The following is a 22,424-nucleotide window of genomic DNA, read 5'->3' as shown; positions in this document are numbered from 1 at the left end:
CAGCTGAGCCAAAGCTTAAACAACGGTTCACGTTTTCTCCTTGGTATATACTGTGCCTCAGTATTTGGCAGAAATATTTTCTGTGTATTTCCCATTTCTGTACAGAGAATGTTAAACGGTGTCGAGAATCAGGAATATTTTAATGAAGTTACTAATTTTAGAATCCTATCAAGGCCATTTGCAAGAGCAACCAGCTTGTCTGCACTCGCTAGGAAGAAATAGCATGAAGCAAGTCCTGCCCTGCTGGTCCAGCCAGTGCTGCAGTTGAACGCACATGCACTGCCACACGGTTTACCCACCACTAATTCTGTACCATCAAGAAAATGTCAGCGCAGTGGAAAGGCGCATGTTAGTCAGAGAGCAGCCAGGACTTCACAGGCCTCTTTGAAGAAACCTCAGGACCCTCTAGGAGCCACGCAATATGAGAACCGATCCTCTAAGTGACACGAAGGTGGGGGAAGGTCTCCTCTATCCTCATCTGGCGTAGGGCTCAGCGCTCAGAGCCGGGAAGCTACCATCTCTGGAGGGAACCCCTCTGGGCAGACACCATGGAAGTGGTACGTACCCAGCCTACGATCGACTGGACCACGCCAGGAATGTTGTACTCCTGCAGGCGGAATAAGTCAGATGGCTCACAGTCCACAGTGAAGCTGTTGGTGTCACTGTTGTATTCCACAGGACAGACGAAGCATCTGTACCCTGACATCACGTAGGAGAGCTAAGGATGAGGAGCAGAGGGGCAGGCAGGACATCAGTTGTGACCTGACTGGGCCACGATTCGCAGAGTACCTCCCACCTTGTCCAATGGAAGCCATGGGCTCACAGAGTTTGTGTTTCACCACATTCGTATTTGACCTGAATTGTTAAGTGAAAAGGTTTGTGTGTCTCACTGAGGACTCACATATATATGTCCAAACACAGAGACCTTGAAAAATCCAGGAAAGATCTGAACAAAGAGCTGTAGGACAGTTCTTCCCACTTGGGGAACCTTGCCCCATTGACTCGTGTACATGGAAGCCATGGTGGGGTACAATGACAGCCAGCCAATGCCAGAAAAGGCGGGGACAGGCGGGGACAGGATGTGTTCTTCTGAGCAAGAGTCAGCAGCGGGCAGAAAAGAGTCTCTGATCTGGGGAGACATTCTCTACTCTTGCACTTGCCTTTGAAGGTAGTGTGAGGCCCCATCCCCTCCCCATCCAGATGGCCCCTGGGCTACCACCTACCAGAAGGCCAAACACCACAGTAGCAAAGAAGCCCCCAATGAAGCCTTCCCAGGTCTTCTTTGGCGAGAGCTGCAACAGAAAACACACTTTCAGCAAAGGATACTCTGTAACTCAGGTTTGGTGGTTGATTACTTATGGAAAGTATTTCTAGAGCTAGAGAGATGGCTCAGTGCTTAAGAGCACTGACCTCTCTTCCAGAGGACCTGGGTTCAGTTCCCAGCACCCACACAGCAGCTCACAACTGTCTGTAACTCCAAGATCTGACACTCTCACACCAACGTGCACATTGGCAATACATGCTATACATACACCAATGCACATAAAAAAGTGAGAGAGAGAGAGAGAGACAGAGAGAAAGGTATTTCTAGCCAGGCATGATGGTACACACACTTTTTCTATTTTTTTGGTTTTTCCAGACAGGGTTTCTCTGTGTAGCTTGGCTGTCCTGGACTCACTTTGTAGAACAGGCTGTCTCCGCCTCCCTGAGTGCTGGGATTACAGGCATGTGCCACCACGCCTGGCTAATGGCACACCCAGTTTTAGGGAGGCAGAAGCTCAGGAGGATCTCTGTTTGAGGCTAGACTGGATTACACAGTGAGTTCTAGGCCAATGCAGTGAGAACCTGCAAGAAATACTATAAACAAGTATTTCTACATAAAATCAAACTTCATTAATTGTGTCACTTTCAAACTTCTCCCAAAAATGTTCTTTCTTGTTTCTTATCCTATGTTCTTCAGCTTAGTTTTCCTTCTATCCCATTAGTGACTAACACATTTATTATATTATAAAAATTATAATTAATTTTAATAACAATAGTCAAATAAAGAATAAAGCCATAAAACAATGTTGGCATAAAAGTATTTTCTTTGGTAGATTTTTTTTTTTAAATAAGTGTTTGCCTGTGTGCCTTTGGGCTTTGTTCCTTCTCCAACATATCCCCAGAATGACATGAAGAGCAGACCACAGCGGGTCTTAGGTGCGCAGTGGGTGCACACACAGCTGGACTTCCTCTCTAGCCACTGACATGCCACCTGCTGTGACATCCCATGTCAGGGTGATTCACTTACCTTAATGAGTGGGGTCCGACCAAAGAAGAAGCCAAACATATAGGCCATGATATCATTGCAGATGACGCATGAGATGGGGACAATAAACCTAGGAAAGACCCAAAAGAGGAATAACTCTACCAAGATGATCTCCAAAGCAGTCGGCCAGTACCAAAGTAACTCACGCTGCATTTATAACTCATTAAGGCTTAAGTTGGGAAGAAAGAAAAGGAACATGGGGAGAGAAAAGGGACAAGTGAAGGAAGAGAAGGCAACAAACGGGTGACTGATAAAAATGTATTGTATACGCACAGGAAAGCATAATTAAGTACACTGCTGTGTTTAATTGGTATCTGTAAATGTTTTAAGTAAGTCAGTTATGGTTGCAGAAGCCTCTAAGTCCAGCAAGGGAGGGTGGGAAGGGTTGCTGTAAGCTCAGGCTGGCTCCGGCTACACACTGAGACCATCTCCAAAAGTCACAGCGGGGAGCACATACCAAAGAAACGCTACACCCAGTGCCTGGCGCAGGACTGGTGTTCAGACAGTCACTGAAGCCTGGACAAATGAAGTCTATAAATGTCACTCGTTCCTTTTTCATTACAAGCTAGCACATGAGCAAGATAATAAACTGCTAAAGGTAGGAGAAATATTGCTTCTTTTCCTGATCCCCACTGCCACTCCCCAAAATAGCCATTTAAAATCATTTTGATCTTTTTTTGTTTGTTTGTTTTTCAAGACAGTTTCTCTGTATAGCCTTGGCTGTCCTGAACTCACAGTGGCCTCGAACTCACAAGGACCCGCCTGCCTCTGCCTCCAGAGTGCTGGGATTAAAGGTGGTGTGTGCCACCACGCTCAGCTTTTTTTTTTTTTTTCTTTTTGTCTAGTAATAGCCTTTATTTTTTAAAAATAATATACAGCATTGATGTCAGCTAAATTTCTCACTGTTCATTACTAGCACTAGTATTCCCTCAGGTGTCTGAATGAGAACGGCCCTCACAGGCCCATTACGTGAAAACGTAGTCATTAGTTGACTAAGGATTTGAGAAGGATTAGGTGTGGCCTTAATGGAAGAGGTATGTCACTCACTACAAGCAGGGTTTGAGGTTTCAAAAGCCCAAGCCATTTCTCTCTCCTCTCCCTCTCCCTCTGTCTCTCTCCCTGGTTGTATCTCAAGATCTAAGATCTCAAGATGTCAGCGACTGCTCCAGGTGCCATACCTGCCTGCCTACTGCATGTTCCCCGACACGATGATCCAGCCTCTGGAACCATGAGCGTCAATAAATCTTTTATAAGTTTCCTTGGCCATACCTCTTCACAGTAATACAAAAATAACCATGTCCAGTGCTCACAGATACATTTCCTCCTTGTCCCTCGGTGGCTGCCCTGTCCTTCCCAACAGAGCTGGCTCAGTCTGCCCTCTCCACAGTCTCTGACACTGTTCTAAGCTCCTCTGCTACAATTTAAGACGTTATGTGTAAATCCTATTTCCTGGTCCAACAATAACAGGTGCATTTCCTGTCTTACTCTGAGGGGGTCTGAACCCCCTCACTTTATTCACCTCCAACTCCCAGAGCATTCCCTTCATCAAGGCTCTAGCAGTCTCTGCTCTCTACAGCTATGATGACGCCTTCATTAGAAACCTTAGTGTTAGTCACTAATGATCCTAGTGGCATGCTTGGCTTAAGGCTGAACTTAGCACTCTTAAATAAAAAATAAAAATAAAAATAAAAATAAAAATAAAATAAAATAAAAAACACAGATAGGGAAAGGATTGCTTGGTGCCTTCCTGGAAGATTACACTTATTTTAAATATATACAAGGCTAACATTTACAGGAGCTCTTTAGAGATGAACACATTCTAATTCTGAGACAACACTTAGCATCTCTCTCATTACACCAGGTGTGTCTTGACCATCCCACTGAGGGCATCCAGCTTCTCCACTCAGCCTGTGACTGACAACAGGAAAATTTCCAGTGAACCCACACACTTAAATCAAATTGCTCAGAAATAGCACACTGTTCCTCTGACCCACTGACCAGTTGAATTCTTAGGCACTTTATTTATTTTAATCATAAAGAAAATCACTTTCCCATCTACTTCTCCATCTGTATGATGTTCAGTAGAGTCAGCTGACTACCAGCTCTTGACCCATCTGGTCTGTTTCTTTTGCCAAGTGTGGGATTAACAGATGTCAAAGCTGCCCTGTAATTACTGATTTACTGAAGTGTGCATTTTCATTACTTTCCTTGTTTACACGCTGCTAAAAAGTCATGATTATCTCACCTATGTTATCAAGTCTGCTGCCATTTTTCCACCTTTGGCTCTTAACTTCAATGTGCCTGTCAGCCTAAAATACAGTTTCTCAGTTTGGCTCTTACCATGGCATCTACACCACCTGGAAATGCATTGGAAATTCAAATCAGGTGCCACCCCAGACCTAGTGAATCAGCTATGCATTGAAAACCTGCCCACAGGTTTTCAAGTTCTGATACATGGAAAGCCTGGAATCAGAGGCAGAGTCCTTAGCCTACTTGTGTATGAGAAACAACCGCCCACCCCTGGGGGAGAAAAAACAAAAATTCTTCCCAGTGTCGAGACTTACCATATCATTCCTTCAAACAAATTATGGATAACAAGATGTGACTGGGTTACGACAATAAGCAAGGTCACATGGGTCCAGCCAAACTGCAAGAGAAGGAAATGAACTCTACCCACCAAGTTTATTGCCAAAATAGCTCCATAAGAATAATAAGGAATAAGTGGGAAACTACTGAGAAATAGGGCAGACATGTGCTTTAATGGCTGACTTATTGGCAGTGAAAGTGTGGGACAAACTTATAGATATAACAGTCTTTCCCAGTGACAGTTCCACCAAAAGCATGGACTAAGTCAGACATGGGTGTCACATGCCTGAGATCCCAGCACCCAGAGGCAGGAGAACTGTAAATGTGACACCAGTCTCAGCTACACAGTAACATACAAGCATACAACAACAGGAACATTGCAGCAAGACCTGTACTCTCCAGTTGAGTGAGTCCTTTTATGCTCACTCACCGATTTCCTCAGGCAAGGAATGACCAGCACCAAACAATGAATTAGATGCAGCCTCTGCAGCAATGGCCCCGCTCCTTCCTGGAGCCCACCTCTAGAGGCCCAGAGGAAAGGCCCCTCGGGGAGTTAGATGAAGGACTGCAGGACTCACATACACAGCACGCAGGCACGCAGGCACACACGCGCACACACATACTCCTTACCATGTAGAACTGCAGTCGATAATGCTTCTTAACTAGACTCAGTACAAACATGCAGAATCCTAGTTGGAGACAGAGGGGAAGACAAAGTGAGTCACACTGCTTTCCTCTCGCTTTAGCTGACTGAAGTAGTCCATTAACTAATTTACTTGTAACAAGTAAACAGTACATTCATTTCAAAGCCCAGAGGGGAAAATTAATCTAGAGTCAATGTAAGACAGAGCTGTCAGCTTGCTTCCCAGCGTAGTCAGAGCTAACATTACAAAATTTTAAGCAACTCCTACAAATGAAACTGAGGAACACGGTGCCCAGAGGAGGAACACGGGACACACACCTGTCAGATAGAGGGTAAAGGAAATGAACCGGTGGTATTTACTGAGAATCCTCAGAGGCTCCTCCCTCTGGACCAGAGTGAAGAAGTAGTCCGTCACCGTCTCACCATAGAAGAAGTAGTTCACACACAGGAGGAAGTACCTGCACATGACGAGAAGACAGAGAATGCACACAGCTCTCCTCCACGAAACTGTGGACAGCCCCGAGGAGAGAACAGCGCACTCCACCTTGAGAGCTGACCTAGAACCTACGGCACCTTTTATTCCCTCTCGCTCTAGTGCAAACCTGAAGGTCAGTTTCTCTGATTTTGGGGTGTTCCCACACCCATTCTCAGGACCCTCCAAGTGTGCCTCACCTCCCTAGGCTCACTCCTACTATTCCCACAGGAGTCTCCACTCAGAGTGATCCGCTTGCTTTGTCACTGTCTGTCCTGCTGTTCCGCGCGTCCTTGAACTGAACACCCCTTTACCTACTCACTCATTTCATTTGTTGCTCTAACACTATTTTATAAAAATTAAAAGTTTTTAAAAGCTGCATGACCCGACATCCTAGCAACTGCATGCCATTTCTTTCTACAGCAAATAGTAACTGATGACCTCATTAGGCAATCAGGCTCCATCTCAGGACACAGACCTTCGGAAGCCTGGCTGTGACCCAGATCCTTCAACTAGCATCAACTGTGCATTTATTTACACGCTCTCTTCAACTGGAGGAATGTGGTGGGGAGTCACAGCCCACACCCGTGTGTATCCTCCACTGGGCTTCCGGTACGGGCTCACGCTGCATCACCCCGAGCAAGCCCTCAACGAGAAGAAGCCTCAGAGCTTCTCTTTCCATCTTTTCATTATGAAGTACAAAACTCCCACACTGGGTTTGTTTGTTTTTTGTTTTTTCCTTTGTAAAGTGGTCATAGCGAAGGGTCAGGCCTCCTGAGTATGTTAACAAAATTCAAAACACAGCTGTTGAGCTACAGGACAGCCACAGAGAGAGCATGAGCCCAGAGGGAAATCACGAGGGCAGGTGGAGCTGAGCGTCCGCTTGTGCTGTTGAAAGATGGATAAACATGGCGGAGTGTGCCCAAGCCTAAGCATGCCCCCTTCCTTGGCCATAACCAAGTTTATGCACAAATCATTACTATCCAGCCCACTAAGTCACAAAGCAATTAGCACAGTCTTCCCAGCTTTGTGAGAATAACGCCTCATGACAACAGCAGGGCCAACAGCAGAGCTTTGGGTCAGGACGGGGCTCGGAAACCGTATGTCCTATGGTTCTTTATTTAGCTTCTGCTGTTAGGTAGCCAAGCCTTCTTAGAAGAAAAGAACTTCTCTCTGAAAGAGTTCAGACCCTAACCACGATGGCGCCTTGAGTGCCTTACAGGAAGTAGCCTCAAAAATCTGTTGTAGTGATGAGGAAGTCAATTCCAGAGACAGCAGCACCACCACCAGAACCTGCCAGCTCCCAGGTGACTCCAGTGACGGGTTGGGTTGCAGCATAAAGACTACACTGACCTCAGGTAGGGATGCAAAATACCATGCCTGGCTGCAGGAGACCAAGATTTCTACTGCTGAGGTAAACCCAGCCACAGACACGTCTGTTTCTTCTAGAGAAGTTCCCAGATTCTCAAAACTCCTCAAAGGCAAGCCACACAATCCAGCCTATGAAAGGCACAGGCCCAAAGACGCTGTGCAAGTCTGTGGCAATGACTCTTGCCACCAGCACTCTAAGTACCTGCCCCAAATCCCATCACCCAATCGGGCAAGGTGCCCCACGGACCAGAGAACTTACCAGCTGAGGGTCCTGAACCAGGGCAGGTCATAAGAGTGGTATACATTGTAGCCAATAGTAATTATCTCATGGAAACACTTAATCTGAACACACATAACCTGAAAAACACAGAGGAATCAGAGAGCTCTTCTTAGGGTCTTCTTCAGGAAGAGAAACCAACAGGTCCCAGGCCTTAAACAAAGCTACGGCATTTAAGAAATGCTTCAGTCTTGCACTGATTCCCCTTCCCTCCCTCCCTCTCACACCACCCCACAGGGTAATGCAACCCTTTACATCACAATTTCTCATAATAAAATACACAGTCCTGCTATCCTGATTAACCCCTTATTCTAGAACCTTCCTGGTCTCAGCCAATCCTCTTCCCCCATTGACCATGAATATATACAAGTGGAGGCCTCAACTGCTTACCTCAGCACCCAGCTGTCATCTTCAGACCTGTTCTTTAATGGTGCTAAGTGTTGGTAATGTTTTTGTCTACCTGACATAAGCTAGAGACATCTGAGAAGAGCAAACCTCAAATGAGAAAACGCCTCTCCTAGACTGGCCTGTAGGCAAGCCCGTGGAGCATTTTCTTGATTGGTGATTGACGTGGGAGGGCCCAGTCCACCCTAGGTGGTGCCATCCCTGGGCAGGTGATCCTGAACGTGTAAGAAAGCAGACTGAGCAAGCTGTGGAGAGCAAGCCAGCAAATACCATTCCTCTATGCCCTCTGCTTCAGTCCTTGCCTCCAGTTTCTTGCCCTGACTTTCCCTCATGATGGATGTGATCAGGACATGTGAACCAAATAAACCCTTCCCTCCTCAAGCTGCTTTTGGTCATGGTGTTTATCATCGCAACAGAAAGCCAAAGTAAAACAGGTGGGAAGACTGAACTCCTGTGGATTGCAACTTCTTAAAGAAAGTTCTAAGTTTGTGAGTAAAGCCCCAGGAACATAAGAAACAAACCCAGAGTCTCACACGAGCCAACAGCCAGGGTCACCCTTCATGCCGGTGACCCTACAGCTGGCACATGAAAAATGGCAGTTGTATGTGCTCTGAGACAGAAGGTTCTGAGACACCGGGCACTCCAAGGTTTCCCAGAACCAACCCAATACCAGGTACTGTCAGCAGCAGGCACTGGAGCTGACAACCCCAGGAAAAGCTGGCTACAGCACTAAAATGGCTTGTCAGCGGTACTTACAATCATCATCAACACCATTGGTCCCAGGTAAATGATAATGAAGAAAAATGCAATCATGGCCAAAGTCAGGATGCCTCTCACCCACCAGTTCTTCCATCTAGGTAAGAAAGAAAGAGGGCCCTGAATGTAACCCTCTCCAAAGCAACGCCTTCACCTCAGCAAAGGCACAGCTCTGGTGAGGGCAGGACTCAGCAGCTGCAGAAGCCACTGGCACACACCTTAAACAAAGCATGGGGTAGTGTGGGGAGAGCCAGGCGAAAAGAGAGTGTCCTTTGCTTCTGTGTCTACATGGATGGCTTCCGTAGCCATTTCTATCTGAAATAAAAGGCTAAAACTATTCTTTTTTTTTATTTTTTTAAAGATTTATTTATTTATTATTATGTATACAGTGCTCTGCCTGCATGTACACCTGCAGGCCAGAAAAGGGCATCAGATCACATTATAGATGGTTGTGAGCTACCATGTGGTTGCTGGGAATTGAACTCAGGACCTCTGGAAGAGCAGTCAGTGCTCTTATCCTCTGAGCCATCTCTCCAGCCCCCAAAAGCATTCTTCCTGAAGCTTCTACACAGTACAGCCCTGGAATTACAATGCTAACAGCTGTCTCAGACAAAGAGTACCGACTATCACAGACATGCACCAGGCTAATCTGCAAGAACTTTAGGGGTTAACTCTCAACACAACAGTCTGAGTAGGTTTTATTTCAAATGCATCTTTAAATCAGCACATTAATATCTGTATCTAGAATGCTGAGAAATGGAAACAGAGGCCACAGTAAGCTAATGGTAAGGCTCAGCTCACACCGTGATAAGGATCCACACAGCAACCCTTTCAGAGTGCTCTGGAACCTCATGACTTGTGATTCTCATAGACGCACACAGCCGATGCTCTTGAGGGTCAGGAGTTTTACCCCTGACTCACTTAAGCTGAGTCTTCCTGGGCTGAAGGAAATGTTCAGAGGATATACATGGAGGAGAGAAAACAACCTGAGCCTGAAACCCTAAGTGCCTCAGTCTTACCAATGGACATGGTACACCACTAAGCCAGGTTACCTTGAGGACAAGTTGGAAAGGGCCCTGTTAAGGACCTCGGGAGTGTCGTCTATGGAGGTTGGCGGGGGAGCTGGTTCCGCTCGGCTCTCGCTGTCTGATGCGGTCTCTCCATCTATCTTTGCTTCTGACTCTGATTCCTACAGGGCAAAAACAGAAGAGCAGAGGTCACTACTGCTGGGCAACTACTAAGAAGTGCATAGCTATCACGGGAGACCCACAGAAATTAAACTCAGGGCACTTGGCACAGTGAGGCAGTAGGACAGATAGAACACCATAATCCTGACAGTGTTCTGACATGAGTAGAGACATCTGTGCCATGCACAACCTGTGAATAGCCCCACACCATGGGGACTTGGGGGTGGTATGAGAAGACAGAAATGGCTCACTTGTATCCAAAGAACGCAAACCGGAGGAGGCTGTGACTGATTTCCTGAGCCTGCCATTGTTTTAGAATCCCAGACCCATGCCTATGTCAGGCCGAAGTACCCAGGAATAGCTATCCATGTCTGAAAACCCCTCTCCTGCAGCACTTGAACCTAAGCAGTGGGGAGGAGCCACGGCCTGTCACCACTAACCCAGGCACTCTGAAGACACTGATATTCCTATTCTCATCGTGGGGGGGGGGGGGGCTCCTTTTTGCGTGTTGTTTTGTTTTACAGTACTGGGGATTAAACCTAGTGCATGCTGGGCCAGCACACCACCTACCGCTGCTCTATATCCTCCAGTCCAGTGCAAGGATTCCTGAAGAGAGATAAGTAAACACCACTGGAGCTGTGCCCCACTCCCCTGTCACAGAGGCTCTGAGACACTAACACCTCCATGACTGCTCTTCTCAGGTAGAAGAAGTAAAGTCCTGGCACCAACGTCAGTTTTCCATTCTTTGACATTTACACTCACACCCTACTGACAACCAACCTCCTCTAAGACTAGATTAATGCCCTGTGCTGGCTATCAGTTCTGACCCCTGAGCCTCAGGGCTTCAAAATGTAAGTGCCTCTAGGAGCACAGACACAGTCTAGGAGCTATTTGCATGCCCCAGGAACTGAGCCAAGCACCAGAGAAGGCCCAGCACACGGTTATTTTTAACTTATCTATCCCGTTGTCAAGGAGACTCACGGAGACTGCTGGGTCCCTAGGCAGGAAAGGGCGAAAACAAAGGCTAGTGCTGGGGAAGTTAAGGAGAGAATGCTAATTATCTCTCTGGCTCTGTGTGTGTGTGTGTGTGTGTGTGTGTGTGTGTGTGTATTTACACGGTGGCATGTACCTGCAATCCTGTGATCTCAGCACCCAGAAGGATGAGGCAAGAGGGCTTTGAGTCTGAAGCCTGCTTCAGTCTACAGGGAATTTCATGTCAGTCAAGGTTACACAGTAACCTTGAATCCCTAGCACTTGGGAAACAGAGGCAGGCAGATCTCTGAGTTCAAGGCCAATCTGGTATACAGAGCAAGTTCTGGGACAGCCAGAGCAGAGAAATCCTGTTTTGAAAAACCAAAAAACTAAATTAAAAAAAAAAAAAAAAAAGTTTCCAGGGCCTTTTTATGGACCCCAAGCATGACCTATATCTTTCCAAGCCTGATTCTACTTCCTCTTCAAAGAGGAAAAAGAGGCGTCCTGAGGCACAGGTCAGTAGACAGAGGTAAAGAACTCCCACAAAGCCCTACATACCAGGACTTCAGGGTGAGGAGGATGAGCAACTAAGAAATGGAATACGCCTGTAAGGAGCGAGCCTGAAGGAAGGAACTCCCTAGGTCTTACCTGCCTCCAACTAGCAACCTCAGGATGTCTCTGACATAAACACCTTGGAGCCCTCCTTAGGAGTACCCACTAGGCAAGAGGCCAACACCCACTTGTAACACCAGGCGCCTACCCAGCAGCTGGGAAAAGAGAAGCTAGCCTCCCCTCCGCTGCGCCCCTTACACCCAGGCAAGGGACCAAGCTCACCGCAGGAACCTAGAGCCTGCACTTCTGGCCTCTCCTCAACCCGCAGGCAAAGAGCTCTCACTCAGAGAAGCAGCTGCTCACATAGGTGCGAGGGAAGCAGAGGGCCCACAGCAGCTTCCCTGCTGGGCAGCAGGAGGGGACCTGGAGCCCAAATTCTGGCCCAGAACAAAAGCAGCACCTTCTGGACAGAAAAGCCCGGATGAGCAACTGGAGAGGCTGCTGTGTAGGAAGGAGGGCTTGCTCCACTTCCAGAGGACCTGGGCTCTAGCTCTAAGACACCTGATGCCCTGCCTGGCTGCTCACCAGTGACTAACACACATGTAGCACACATAAACTTTTCTTCCCTTCTCCTAAAACATTTTATTTTAAAGATTTTGGCTTAAGCATAACAATTGTACATAAACACATACACATTTTAAGTTGTTTGGTTTTGTTGAAGTCAGAAGTAGAGCCAGGAAGCCGGCTCAGTGGGAAAAGACAGCTGCTGTCAAACCTGATGACCAGAGTTCAACTTCTGGGACCCACAGGGTGGAAAGAGAGAACTGACTTTAAAAAAAAAAAAAAAAGCTGTCCTCTGTCCTCTACACATGCCTCCACCACATAATAAGTAAATAAATATAAATTTTAAAAAATTAAAATTCAGAACTGCTGAGCTTCAGAGACAGACAGACAGACAGACCTCCAGGAAAACCTTCTGCAGGAGGCGGCAGCTTCAGCGTGAGTCTCCTCTGGTTTTCCATACGGAAAAGACTCCCCTATCTCATGCATTGTTAAGGGAAGTCTGCGGTAGCTAGCCCATCTGCTTCTCCTGCTCCCACCTCTCAGTAGCATGCGGAAAACACATAGGTCAGAAGCAAGAGAGCCTTAAACAGCCAGGCAGCCTGGCCATCACTCCCAAGGATGGTGGGGTACTGGGGAAAACAGTGGACTAGGCAGCTAAAAAATTACCTGAATGTAGCATTTGCCTGGGTGGCCTCCTCACTTCACACAGGCAGCCCAACCAAAACTGAAGACCTCCTGAGCCAACGTGTGATGTCTAAGACAAGCAGGCTACCTCTTAAAGCAACAATGCATGTAGGGATGTGCTCACTCTCCACTGGGATGCACACAACACAATCTGCCAATCTGTGTGTCAGAAGTGAGGGCCTCCTCCTCTACAGATTGATTTGTTTTTATTTTATATGCATGTTTTGTTGCCAGTGTGTATTATGTGCATCATATGCATGCATATGACCTGGAAGACTAGAGGAGGGTGCTGGGTCCCCCTGAAATGGAGTTGCAGATGAGCCACCATGTGGGTGCTGGGAACTGAACACAGTTCTTCTGGAACGGCAGTAAGCGCTCTTAACCACTGGGCCATATTTTCAGCCCCTGGGTCTCTGCATGATTCTGAGAACGGGGTGGTTTCACAGCACAAGCTTGCAGCCAGGCTGTCTGACTCCCATGCAGCAGGCAGGGAATGGGGGGGAAGGGTGGGGTGGGGTGGGGCGAGTTTAAGGACAGGAAGCAGTAGAGCGCTTGCCGGGATCTGTGCGAGCACTGCTGAAGGTATTGTGGTTTTTTCTCTTCAGGCCTGCCGTGCTGTTTTTCTCTGGTGCTGTGGTCTCATCTCTCCTCGGGGACAATGTTGTTTTCTGTCTGTCAATGCACTAATAACTTCAAATAAACTCCATGCCCCCAGTAATCCATCTCAGTTTTCCTCCCAAACCCACTTCCAAGACCTTATGCAGACTACTGAACATACACCAGCTACCTCCACTGCTACTCAGTGCTCCTGAATCCACTCGTGTCTCCGTCTTTGGTGGTCATAGGTCACTGGATGCAGAACAGGCTGCTCCCAGGGCCCCTCCTCCTCTCCAGGGTCCCTCCTCCCTCCCAGGGTCTCTCCTCCCTCCCAGGGCCCCTCCTCCTTCCCAAGGCCCCTCCTCCTTCCCAGGGCCCCTCCTCCTTCCCCAAAGCCTTCCTTCCTTTCCAGTCCCCAGGGCCCAGAGCAGAGGATAGGCAGAGCAAGCCCCTCAGCCTCCACCCATCCTCCCAGTTCCTCAGCCAGTCCCAGAGGGACGGTGATGCTGATGTAAACAGGAAACAACAGGTCTGCACTACGGGAAAGCCTCCCCTCTGGAAGCCTTTTCTGTGGGGTCACATAGACCCTTCAGGGAGAGGCCACAGCACTTAGTGTGAAGGCACATACAGAGCCAAGCAAAGGACACTGGCATTTCTAGAGAAACTGTTGCTCAAAAAGTGCGCCTGACCAGCCTTCCATACTCTTCACCCCCCAGGAGCCTCAGAACAGTGTAGAAGTCTTTGTCTCCAACAGAAAGAAATATGGAAGAAAGCAGAGAGACAGTGGGTGAGCAAGGAAGCCTTGTGTCATGGTCTGGATTTTACACTCAGCCCACAACAGCCTAAGCTAAGTCCTTCCTGCTACTGTTTTCTAGGCGGGAACCCTGTTGTTTCATGCACCCTGCCTCAGTTAGGTTTTCTATCTACTGTTGCAACAGCATGACCAAAAAGCAAGCTGGAGAGGAAAAAATTTATTCAGCTTACACGTCCTTATTACTGAAGAACGTCAGGACCGGAGCTCAAGCAGGGCTGGAACCTGGAAAGGCAAGAGCTGATGCAGAGGCCATAGCGGATGCTGCTTACTGGCTTGCTCAGGCTGCTTCTAGAAGCCAGAACCACCAGCCCAGGGATGGCACCACCCACCATGAGCTGGGCCCTTGCCCACTGATCACTGAGAAAATGCCCTACAGCTGGATCGCATGGAGGAATTTCTTGACTTGAGGCTCCTTCCTCTCTTGTGATTCTAGCTTGTGTCAAGTTGACACTCAAAACCAGCCAGTGCGCATCCTGTTTTTTTCCCATTTCCACTTAATTCTCCACATTTCATGAAGGGCTGCCTGTGGCTCACAGAAGCAGCAACCTTTTGAAGCTCCCCCATGTGACAAAGTCTGACCTTTTAGAAGAAGTGTGGCTGGGGCCAGGGCTGGACAGGAGCCCCGGTGCACTGGGGATCCAGGTAGGTGGGACTCAGCCTGCTCTACCCTGTTTCTTTACCAGACACTGATTCTCTTTTGTATCCTGCTAAATGTTTCCTATTTTATCCCAGTTTGTCCAAGAAAAGCTAAAAACTGGGCCAAGGAAACAAGCAGTGCCACCCGCTAGGCTTTCATTCATTTCCACGTGGCAGCATTTGGCTCACTGGTTCCTTACACTCCCCACGCAATCTCTCTGAGGATCCAGCAGTCCAATCGGTAAGTTCTACCTACTGAAGAGACTCCACAACTTACAAACTATTTTTTGCACTGCTTTATATGCAAATTGCAAGTCTCCTCAGGGAGCAAAGACATAGCCTAAGCTTAACCTCAGTTGAATACCAAGCCTGTCTGTCATCTTAGCAAGCCTTTTGGCCAGCTGCCAGGGTCATCCACTCCCCCACCTGCAGAGGCACGTCCTGGGCACAGACACTGCTAGACAGCGGGTGCTTAAGAAATGTCAGGACCCCTGTGTCCTTCTTGACGGGTACGCCCGGTAGGTAGGTTTCCATCTGAGTTCTTACAGGACAGAAAGATACATGCCTGCAAGTGTACTGCGTGTGGGGGGTGGAGTGGGTACTGTTAGGAAGAACAAAGAAGTAATTCTATCTGTTTTCAATACTAATCGCGTTTGACAAGTTCCTGTGTCTAAAGAAAAGGTCAAAGATGAGCCCACTGTGAGTTGGGAACTGGAGAAGCCAAGTGAACTTCCTCCCCATCCAACAGATCAACAAGAAGGCAGCACTGGCTTCCCCCACAGAGGGAAGCGCACTCACAGAAGAATGACCACCGTGAGCCCAGGAAACAGAAGCTTACTGCACTCCTCATGAGCAAGCCGGCAAGCCTATCTTGCAAGGAACAAAGCCCTTCTTCCTGTGACAGGGCTCAGCAGAGCTAGCTGCCGAGGAATCTGGGAAAAGAGAGTTATAACTGCAACTCTGCTGGAGGATACGGCTGGCCGTTGTAGAACATTAAAGAAAGTCCTTCTGAGGGTCAGGAGAGTTAGGCGGTCAGAGTGACCGTGGGAGAGAAGCACCAAAAGATGCTGGTTTTCAGACTTAGTTAAACAAAAATGCTCTGCATGCCAAAATGCCACACATTGGGGTACCATTTCTGAGCCCTAACAAAGCCACACCCACTGTAGTATACCCTGCTCTCAGAAAGTCTCGAATCAATACTGAGATTGACAGAAAGTGCACGCAGACTCCCAAGATGAAACTCATTACAGGTTCTCCTTACCCGTAACAGCACTCAGAGAGATCAAGAGGGGAGGAGGTGGGGGATAGACTTAGCTTTTTAAAACCTAATTGGCTGTAAACAATTTCACCAAGCCAGACCAAACTACTTAAAAGAGGCCAGGGGCACGGCAGAGAACAACAGCACTGCTGGCCATGAACCCCACCAGGGCTCCTGGGAAGCTACACTGAGGTGGCTTGTGCCTGCCTGGCCCTTGATTTGGTCACCCTACTGCTTGCCTCTTCCTTCCTCTTCTCACCACTTCCTCCCAGCTATCAAAGCAGGCTCAATGATAAACAACTTCTAAAAGTCCATCTCATCAATGCACAGGAAACCTTAGGGAAGAGCAATCCCTGGCTGCACCATTCCTCAAACCACAGCAAGCCAATCTCACCTCAGCCCGGTCTACTAAACATCTCTCTCATCAAAATAATCTCGCTATTAACAACCCTCTGAACTAACTCTCTCTCGTCACCTCAGCAGCTTCTGATACTATTATTTTAAACAATCAAAACAACAACAAAATCTGCTTCCTTTGGCCTTTGAGCAGCACACTCTCTGGTCGCTCATCTGCTTCTCTCGCTGGAGCATCTTAGCCAGCCTTCTCTTCAGCAGATTCTCTTTCTCAGCCTGTCCCTTAATTTGGGGGTTCCTCGGGAGTTTGTTCAACCACTGGACATGCTCTGAGTAATATATTATTCAAATCAGGCTTCACACTGTCCTCCTTTTTTTGGTGGTGGTGGGTTATGGCAGGGAATTCTGGGGACCAAACCTAGGGCTTTGCACATGTTAGGCAAACTTTCTACACTTCCACAGTTCATTCCAGCCATCAATTCTCTCCTCTTGCTGGCAGGCCTCTATGTTCAAATACCTCTCAGAGGTCTCCACATGCACCCAAAACTTTCCATGTGTCCAAAAGCAAATCCACCAGCAGCTCCTCTCCCAGCCGCTGCCTCCTACTGGGTAACCTATCTGGCAATGCTATGTTTCTCCTTGAGCTCTCAGTGCCAAGTGTGACCTCTCCCACAATCTTTACGCCTGCTACTAAATTTGTAAATGCTACCTCCCAAACTGCCTTCAGCTCCACTTCACCTTTTTACCTCTCTGACCTCTTAGTTCAAGCTAGTATCATTGTCCCATCTGTGATAACCGCAAAAGCACAACCCACTACCCTCCTCTAGCCTTGATTCCACTCTTCCCCACTCTTGACACCACAGCAAAGAAAGAACGTCTAGTCTCATTACTCCCTGGGGTGGTCTGAATGAGATGTCCCCATAGCCTAGGTCCCAAGTTATACTGCTTGGATAGGATGAGGAGGTTGGTTTTTTTTTCAGAGGAAGTAAGTCACTAGGGGTAGGCTTTGAGAATTTAAAAGACACTCTCCATCCCCAGTGAACTCTTCCTGGTTTTTGTTTCTTTTCAGTTCAAGATGCAAGCTCTCAGCTGCTGCTCTAGCAGCCACGCCTTGACTCTATAACCACCATGAACTCCAGCCCTCTGAAACTGTAAGCCCATATAAACTGTTTCTACTGCAAGTCACCTTGACCATAGTGTTTTATCACATGAATAAAAGATTACCTAACACACTCCTCCTACACCTCTTGCAGAGCAGTCCGGTGTTCAAATACCATGTCTAAACTCTTTCACACTCCCTTAGGGTCAGATCTGGCTATGCTTCAAGCTTAGTCTCTTGCAGCCATTCTAAATGAGAGCTCATATTTAAAAGCTAGACTTCTCAATAAACAACCTAATGATGTACCTCAAGGCTTTAGGAAAACAAGAAGCTGAATCTGAAGAGATGGCTCTTCTAAAGGACCTGAATTCAGTTCCCAGCAACTATGTCAGGTGGGTGGGTCACAAGCATCTGTAACTCCAGCTGCTGGAGACCTATGCCTCTGGCTCTGAGAGCACCCGCATTCACATGTTAAAAATAAATCTTTTGTTCAAACACAAAAGAAAGGTGTTCAAAATTCTTTGTTTTCCACAATTAAATCATTATGTCTCTTTTTTATGGAGATCTTATTTGAACTGCGAGTAGATGAGGGGAGGCAGTAGGTACCATGTGAGTGCAGCACTTGTAGAGGCCATAGAAGGCATGGATCCCCCTGGTGTTGGAATTACTGTGCAGTGATGACCCATCCAACAGTGCTGGCAACTGAACTCAGGTCCTCTTAAGAGCAGAGTCACACCTTAGAGAAACCCAGCTCAGTTCCCCAGTGGCTATCAACAGCCAAAAGCTTCTTAGCTTGGGGTAGACTTCCAGATCCACCTCCCCTCCCTGTGTTGGAGTTTTGCCTGGTCAGAGCTTGCCCAGCTTTTATGCATGGTGTCTCAACTGCTGTGAACTCATACGTGCAAATGCCCTGCTGTGTTCAGAATGTTTCCTTAATAGTCATCCTCCACCTCTACAGCTCTTAAAATCTTTCCATGCCATCTTCTACCATGATCCCTTAGCCCTGGGTAGAGCGGGTAAGATACAGATCATCCTGCTTAGGGCTGAGCATTCCAAAGTCTCCTTTTCTCTGCCTCTTGATCAGTTATTGGTCTGTGTTAAGCACCATCTACAGAAAATAAATAAATAATAAGTTAAACAGCAGCTTCCCTGGTAAGGATTGAGTAACGTGCTGATCTGTGGGTCATTAGGCATTCACTTTTACCTGTGAGTACAACTAGCGTTACCTACTGAGCATAAGCTGGGAAGGGCCTACAATATGGGAGAGGGGCTAGCAGAACACCTGATAGCAAAGTATGGGGCTGAGTACGGGGGCCACAGGTTTAAGTGGTGCTGGTGAAGAGCAAGGCATGAGGAGGAGGTTAGCCAAAACTGAAGGGGGCATGAAAAAGCCTGACAGGAATCTACTTTGTAAGTGTGTGTGTGTGTGTGTGTGTGTGTGTGTGTGTGTGTGTGTGTGTGTTTGTCTGTCTGGGTCTGCGTTGCCTCTCTTAGTATGACATTTTCCAGATCCATCCATTCTCTTGCAGATTTCATAATTCAACTTCTCTTTACAGCTGAATAAAACACCACTGTGTATATGTAACTCATTTTCACACTCATCAGTTAATTAATGGGCATCTAGTTAATTCCATTTCCTAGTATTGTAAATAAGGCAGCAATGCATAGATATGCAAGGATTTCTGTTGTAGAATATGACGTCATTTGATATCACCTAAATGCTGCAGTCCAAATAAACTATAGAGTTTCAACATAAATTTTTCCTTAAATAAATTTATGGAGAACGGTACATTTCTTTGGTCCTTATTCTAGGTTATGTGGCACAATCTTCTATATGGTTTTCAAAGCAGCCAATTTATCATTCTTATCGCACTGGTCCTCTGCAGCAACACGTGTTAGAACGGCTTCCTTGCGTCAGATGTCTGTTGTTGTACAGAGGTAATTGCAAATCAAAGTTCTTCTTAGGCCATCCTCCCTACTAGATTTAGATTGTGTTTGTAAGGAGAACCCCAACACAACGGCAGAGAGCACAGTTTAGAAGCCACTGCATGAGCTGGAGAGATGGCTCAGAGGTTAATTTAAGAGCACTGTCTGTTCTTCCAAAGGTCCTGAGTTCAATTCCCAGCAACCACATGGTGGCTCACAACCATCTACAATGAGATCTGGAGCCCTCTTCTGGGGGCAGGCACACATGCAGGCAGAACACTGTATATGTAATAACAAATCTTTAGAAACCACTGCACAAAACTGGCAGGGCTGCCCACCCTATAAAACCAGCTGCTCTGGAGACTGAGGCCAGAGACAGAAGGGAGAGATGGCAAAAAGGAAATCATTACGCAACACTACCATCTCCGACACACTAATCAGTACCACTCGGAAGTGTCTTACGAGAGAGGACAGCCATCAAGACAGTAAATCCTGTTCAGCCCCAAACAGGTGGCTGCCCATAAACTGGCTGGGTTCTTATTCAATTATGAAAACAAGAATCGAGAAACTGATGGCTCCATTTGTATACTCCACCTAACTTTCACAAGGTTAACTGTTAACTGAAACATACACCAACAGTTTATAACCTGAAAATTTTTTTCCTAATGGTTTAGTGCCCACAGCTCAAATATTAAAGAATGCAGATTCCATTATAAAATGGAAATAGCTAAAGAAGTCTGGTGAGATATTTCAGGCTTCCTTTTAAAATTACCAAAAGGCTCCAGGAATATGTTCCTTCGTAAAGCAAAACTATTAGTTCAATACAAGTATTTGGGCTGTACCCCAGCCCATTTGAAGTCCATGGTGCACCTACATTCCATATGCTGAGACCCTAACCCACCCACCCAACACGATGCTGTTAGGAGACAAAAGCCACAAGGGAAAGCAAGTTCTTCAGAACAGAGGTCACAGAGAGTCCCTTCTTCACCTTGTGAAAAGAACGAGAAGCCACCTCACAACCAAGTGTTCACCTGTTGGCATCACGATCTTGCATTTCCAGGATCTAGAACTACAAGAAACAATTTCTTTCATCTGTTTTTGGTTTTTGAGACAAGGTTTCATTGTGTGGCCATGGCTGGCCTAGAAGTCCATTTGTAGACCAGGCTGGCCTTGAAGTCACAGAGATCCACCTGCTTCTGCCTCCTGGGCATCAAGACTCAAGTTGTGCACCAACACACCTGTTGAGTCGTTGTTTTAAACCACCCAATTGTAGTCACCTGTTAGGGCAGCCCCAGGGCTATAAGACAAAAGACAGCTATGAACAGGGCTCAACATAAAATCCATAAACTTACTTCAAACAGTATTGGGCTGGCTGTTTGTTTGGTAAGCTGGACTGTGTAGTTCTTGGGCACAAACTCTGTACAAGACAGTATTGTGTCACAATGATCACACTCACTACACCATCCTCGTCAATTTTCTCTTCTGATAGTTTCCATAGAATAATATGTGCCTGCCTTGGTGACACACATCTTTAATCCCAGCATTTGGAGGGAGAAGCAGGAGGATCTCTGTGAGTTCAAGGCTAGCTTGGTCTACATAGTGTTCTAGACTAGCCAGGGCTAAACTATGTGAGACCCTGTCTCAAAAAAATAACAACAACAATAACAACAACAACAACAACAATAATAATAACAGCAACAACAATAAAAATACAATAGTTATCTTACACATGAAATGTATTATGCTCTATTTTTACATCAAGAGGATATTTTCCATAGCTTATATTCTATTATTAAGATCATCACAAATAGGGACTGCTCTACTCATCTTTATTTATCTTGCAAGCTCAGCACTTCCATTGCAGTATGCCTGTGTGTGTAGGTCAGAGGGAAATCTGTAGGAGTCATTCTTCCATCATGTGGATTCTCGAAACCAAATGCAAGTTGTGAGGCTTAATGTTGAGTACTTCTACCCACTGTGACATCTCACTGGCCCCCGAGTAATTGTTCTTAAAGATTTGTCTGTTTATATGCATGTGCATATATGTGCATGGGTATACAGGTGCCCAGAGGCCAGAAAAGAACATGAAATCCCCAGGAGCCAGAGCTATAGGTGAGTGCCTGATGTGGGTGCTGGGAACTAACTCCAGTCTCTGTAAGAGCAGCAAGCACTCTTAACCACTGAGGCATCTCTCCAGCCTCCAGAAATGGTTTGTAATAAATTCATGAACCTTTTCCTACAGGGTCTAGAAGATTGTCTTGCCAACACCTGCATGGAAGAGACAACTGGAGAAGGATGGCACAGTTCTGTTTCAGCTCTCACACAGGTAAGAGGCTCCATCTAGGAGAAGCCACAAAATGTTGGGTAGCGGTGAGCTGTACTTCCCCACATCGGCTAATGTACTGCCCGTAACAATGAATGAGCAGACAAAGCCTTTTAGAGTTCTCAGTGGCTCCATCTTTCCCTACAGAATGTATAGGTCTTGGTACATTCCCACTTGTTTCTCAGACAAGGTTCAGAAACATCAATCCACATCTCAGCCTACTGGACTACACGTTGGAAGGCCCCTGAGAAGCTAACACTTGAAAACGCTACCCTCATTGTAAGCAACAACTAGTTAGTCCAGGCATGTGAAACTATCAAGAACAGAATAGGAAAGGAAGAAAAGATGAAACAGACCAAGGCAGGCCTAGCAGCCTGTTAGCTGTAGTCCCAGCTGCTTGGAAGGAGTCAGATGTGGGAGGATCGTTTGAGCTCAGGTTTTCCAACAGCCTGGGCAACATAGAGAGACCCAGCCTCAAAAGAATGACCCGTTTTATCCCATATAACTTCATTAACTCTGTGTCCTTCAATCGACAGGAACTCCATGTTGGGAGGGACTCGATTTACTCCCTGCTATAGCCCACACCTGACACCCCTGCTTCCCAGATAACTCCATCATGGGTGAAGAACCTGAAAACTCA

At 46.8% G+C, this 22,424-nt stretch overlaps 1 protein-coding gene across 1 annotated transcript in view; it reads right to left on the bottom strand.

The window, feature by feature from the left end:
* Positions 1-22,424, bottom strand: part of Cds2 (CDP-diacylglycerol synthase 2) — a 44,836-nt gene that overhangs the window by 4,066 nt on the left and 18,346 nt on the right. The window contains exons 2-10 of the mRNA XM_051144679.1: positions 9,871-10,007; positions 8,819-8,915; positions 7,640-7,737; positions 5,856-5,995; positions 5,525-5,583; positions 4,873-4,955; positions 2,291-2,378; positions 1,224-1,292; positions 566-718 (exon numbers count right to left, since the gene is read on the bottom strand). Coding sequence (XP_051000636.1) covers positions 566-718; positions 1,224-1,292; positions 2,291-2,378; positions 4,873-4,955; positions 5,525-5,583; positions 5,856-5,995; positions 7,640-7,737; positions 8,819-8,915; positions 9,871-10,007 — 924 coding nt within the window. The remainder of the gene's footprint in view (positions 1-565; positions 719-1,223; positions 1,293-2,290; positions 2,379-4,872; positions 4,956-5,524; positions 5,584-5,855; positions 5,996-7,639; positions 7,738-8,818; positions 8,916-9,870; positions 10,008-22,424) is intronic.

The sequence above is a fragment of the Acomys russatus genome, chromosome 4 (assembly GCF_903995435.1).
Source record: "Acomys russatus chromosome 4, mAcoRus1.1, whole genome shotgun sequence".
Taxonomy (NCBI): domain Eukaryota; kingdom Metazoa; phylum Chordata; class Mammalia; order Rodentia; family Muridae; genus Acomys; species Acomys russatus.
This window is presented reverse-complemented; position numbering and strand designations above follow the sequence as displayed.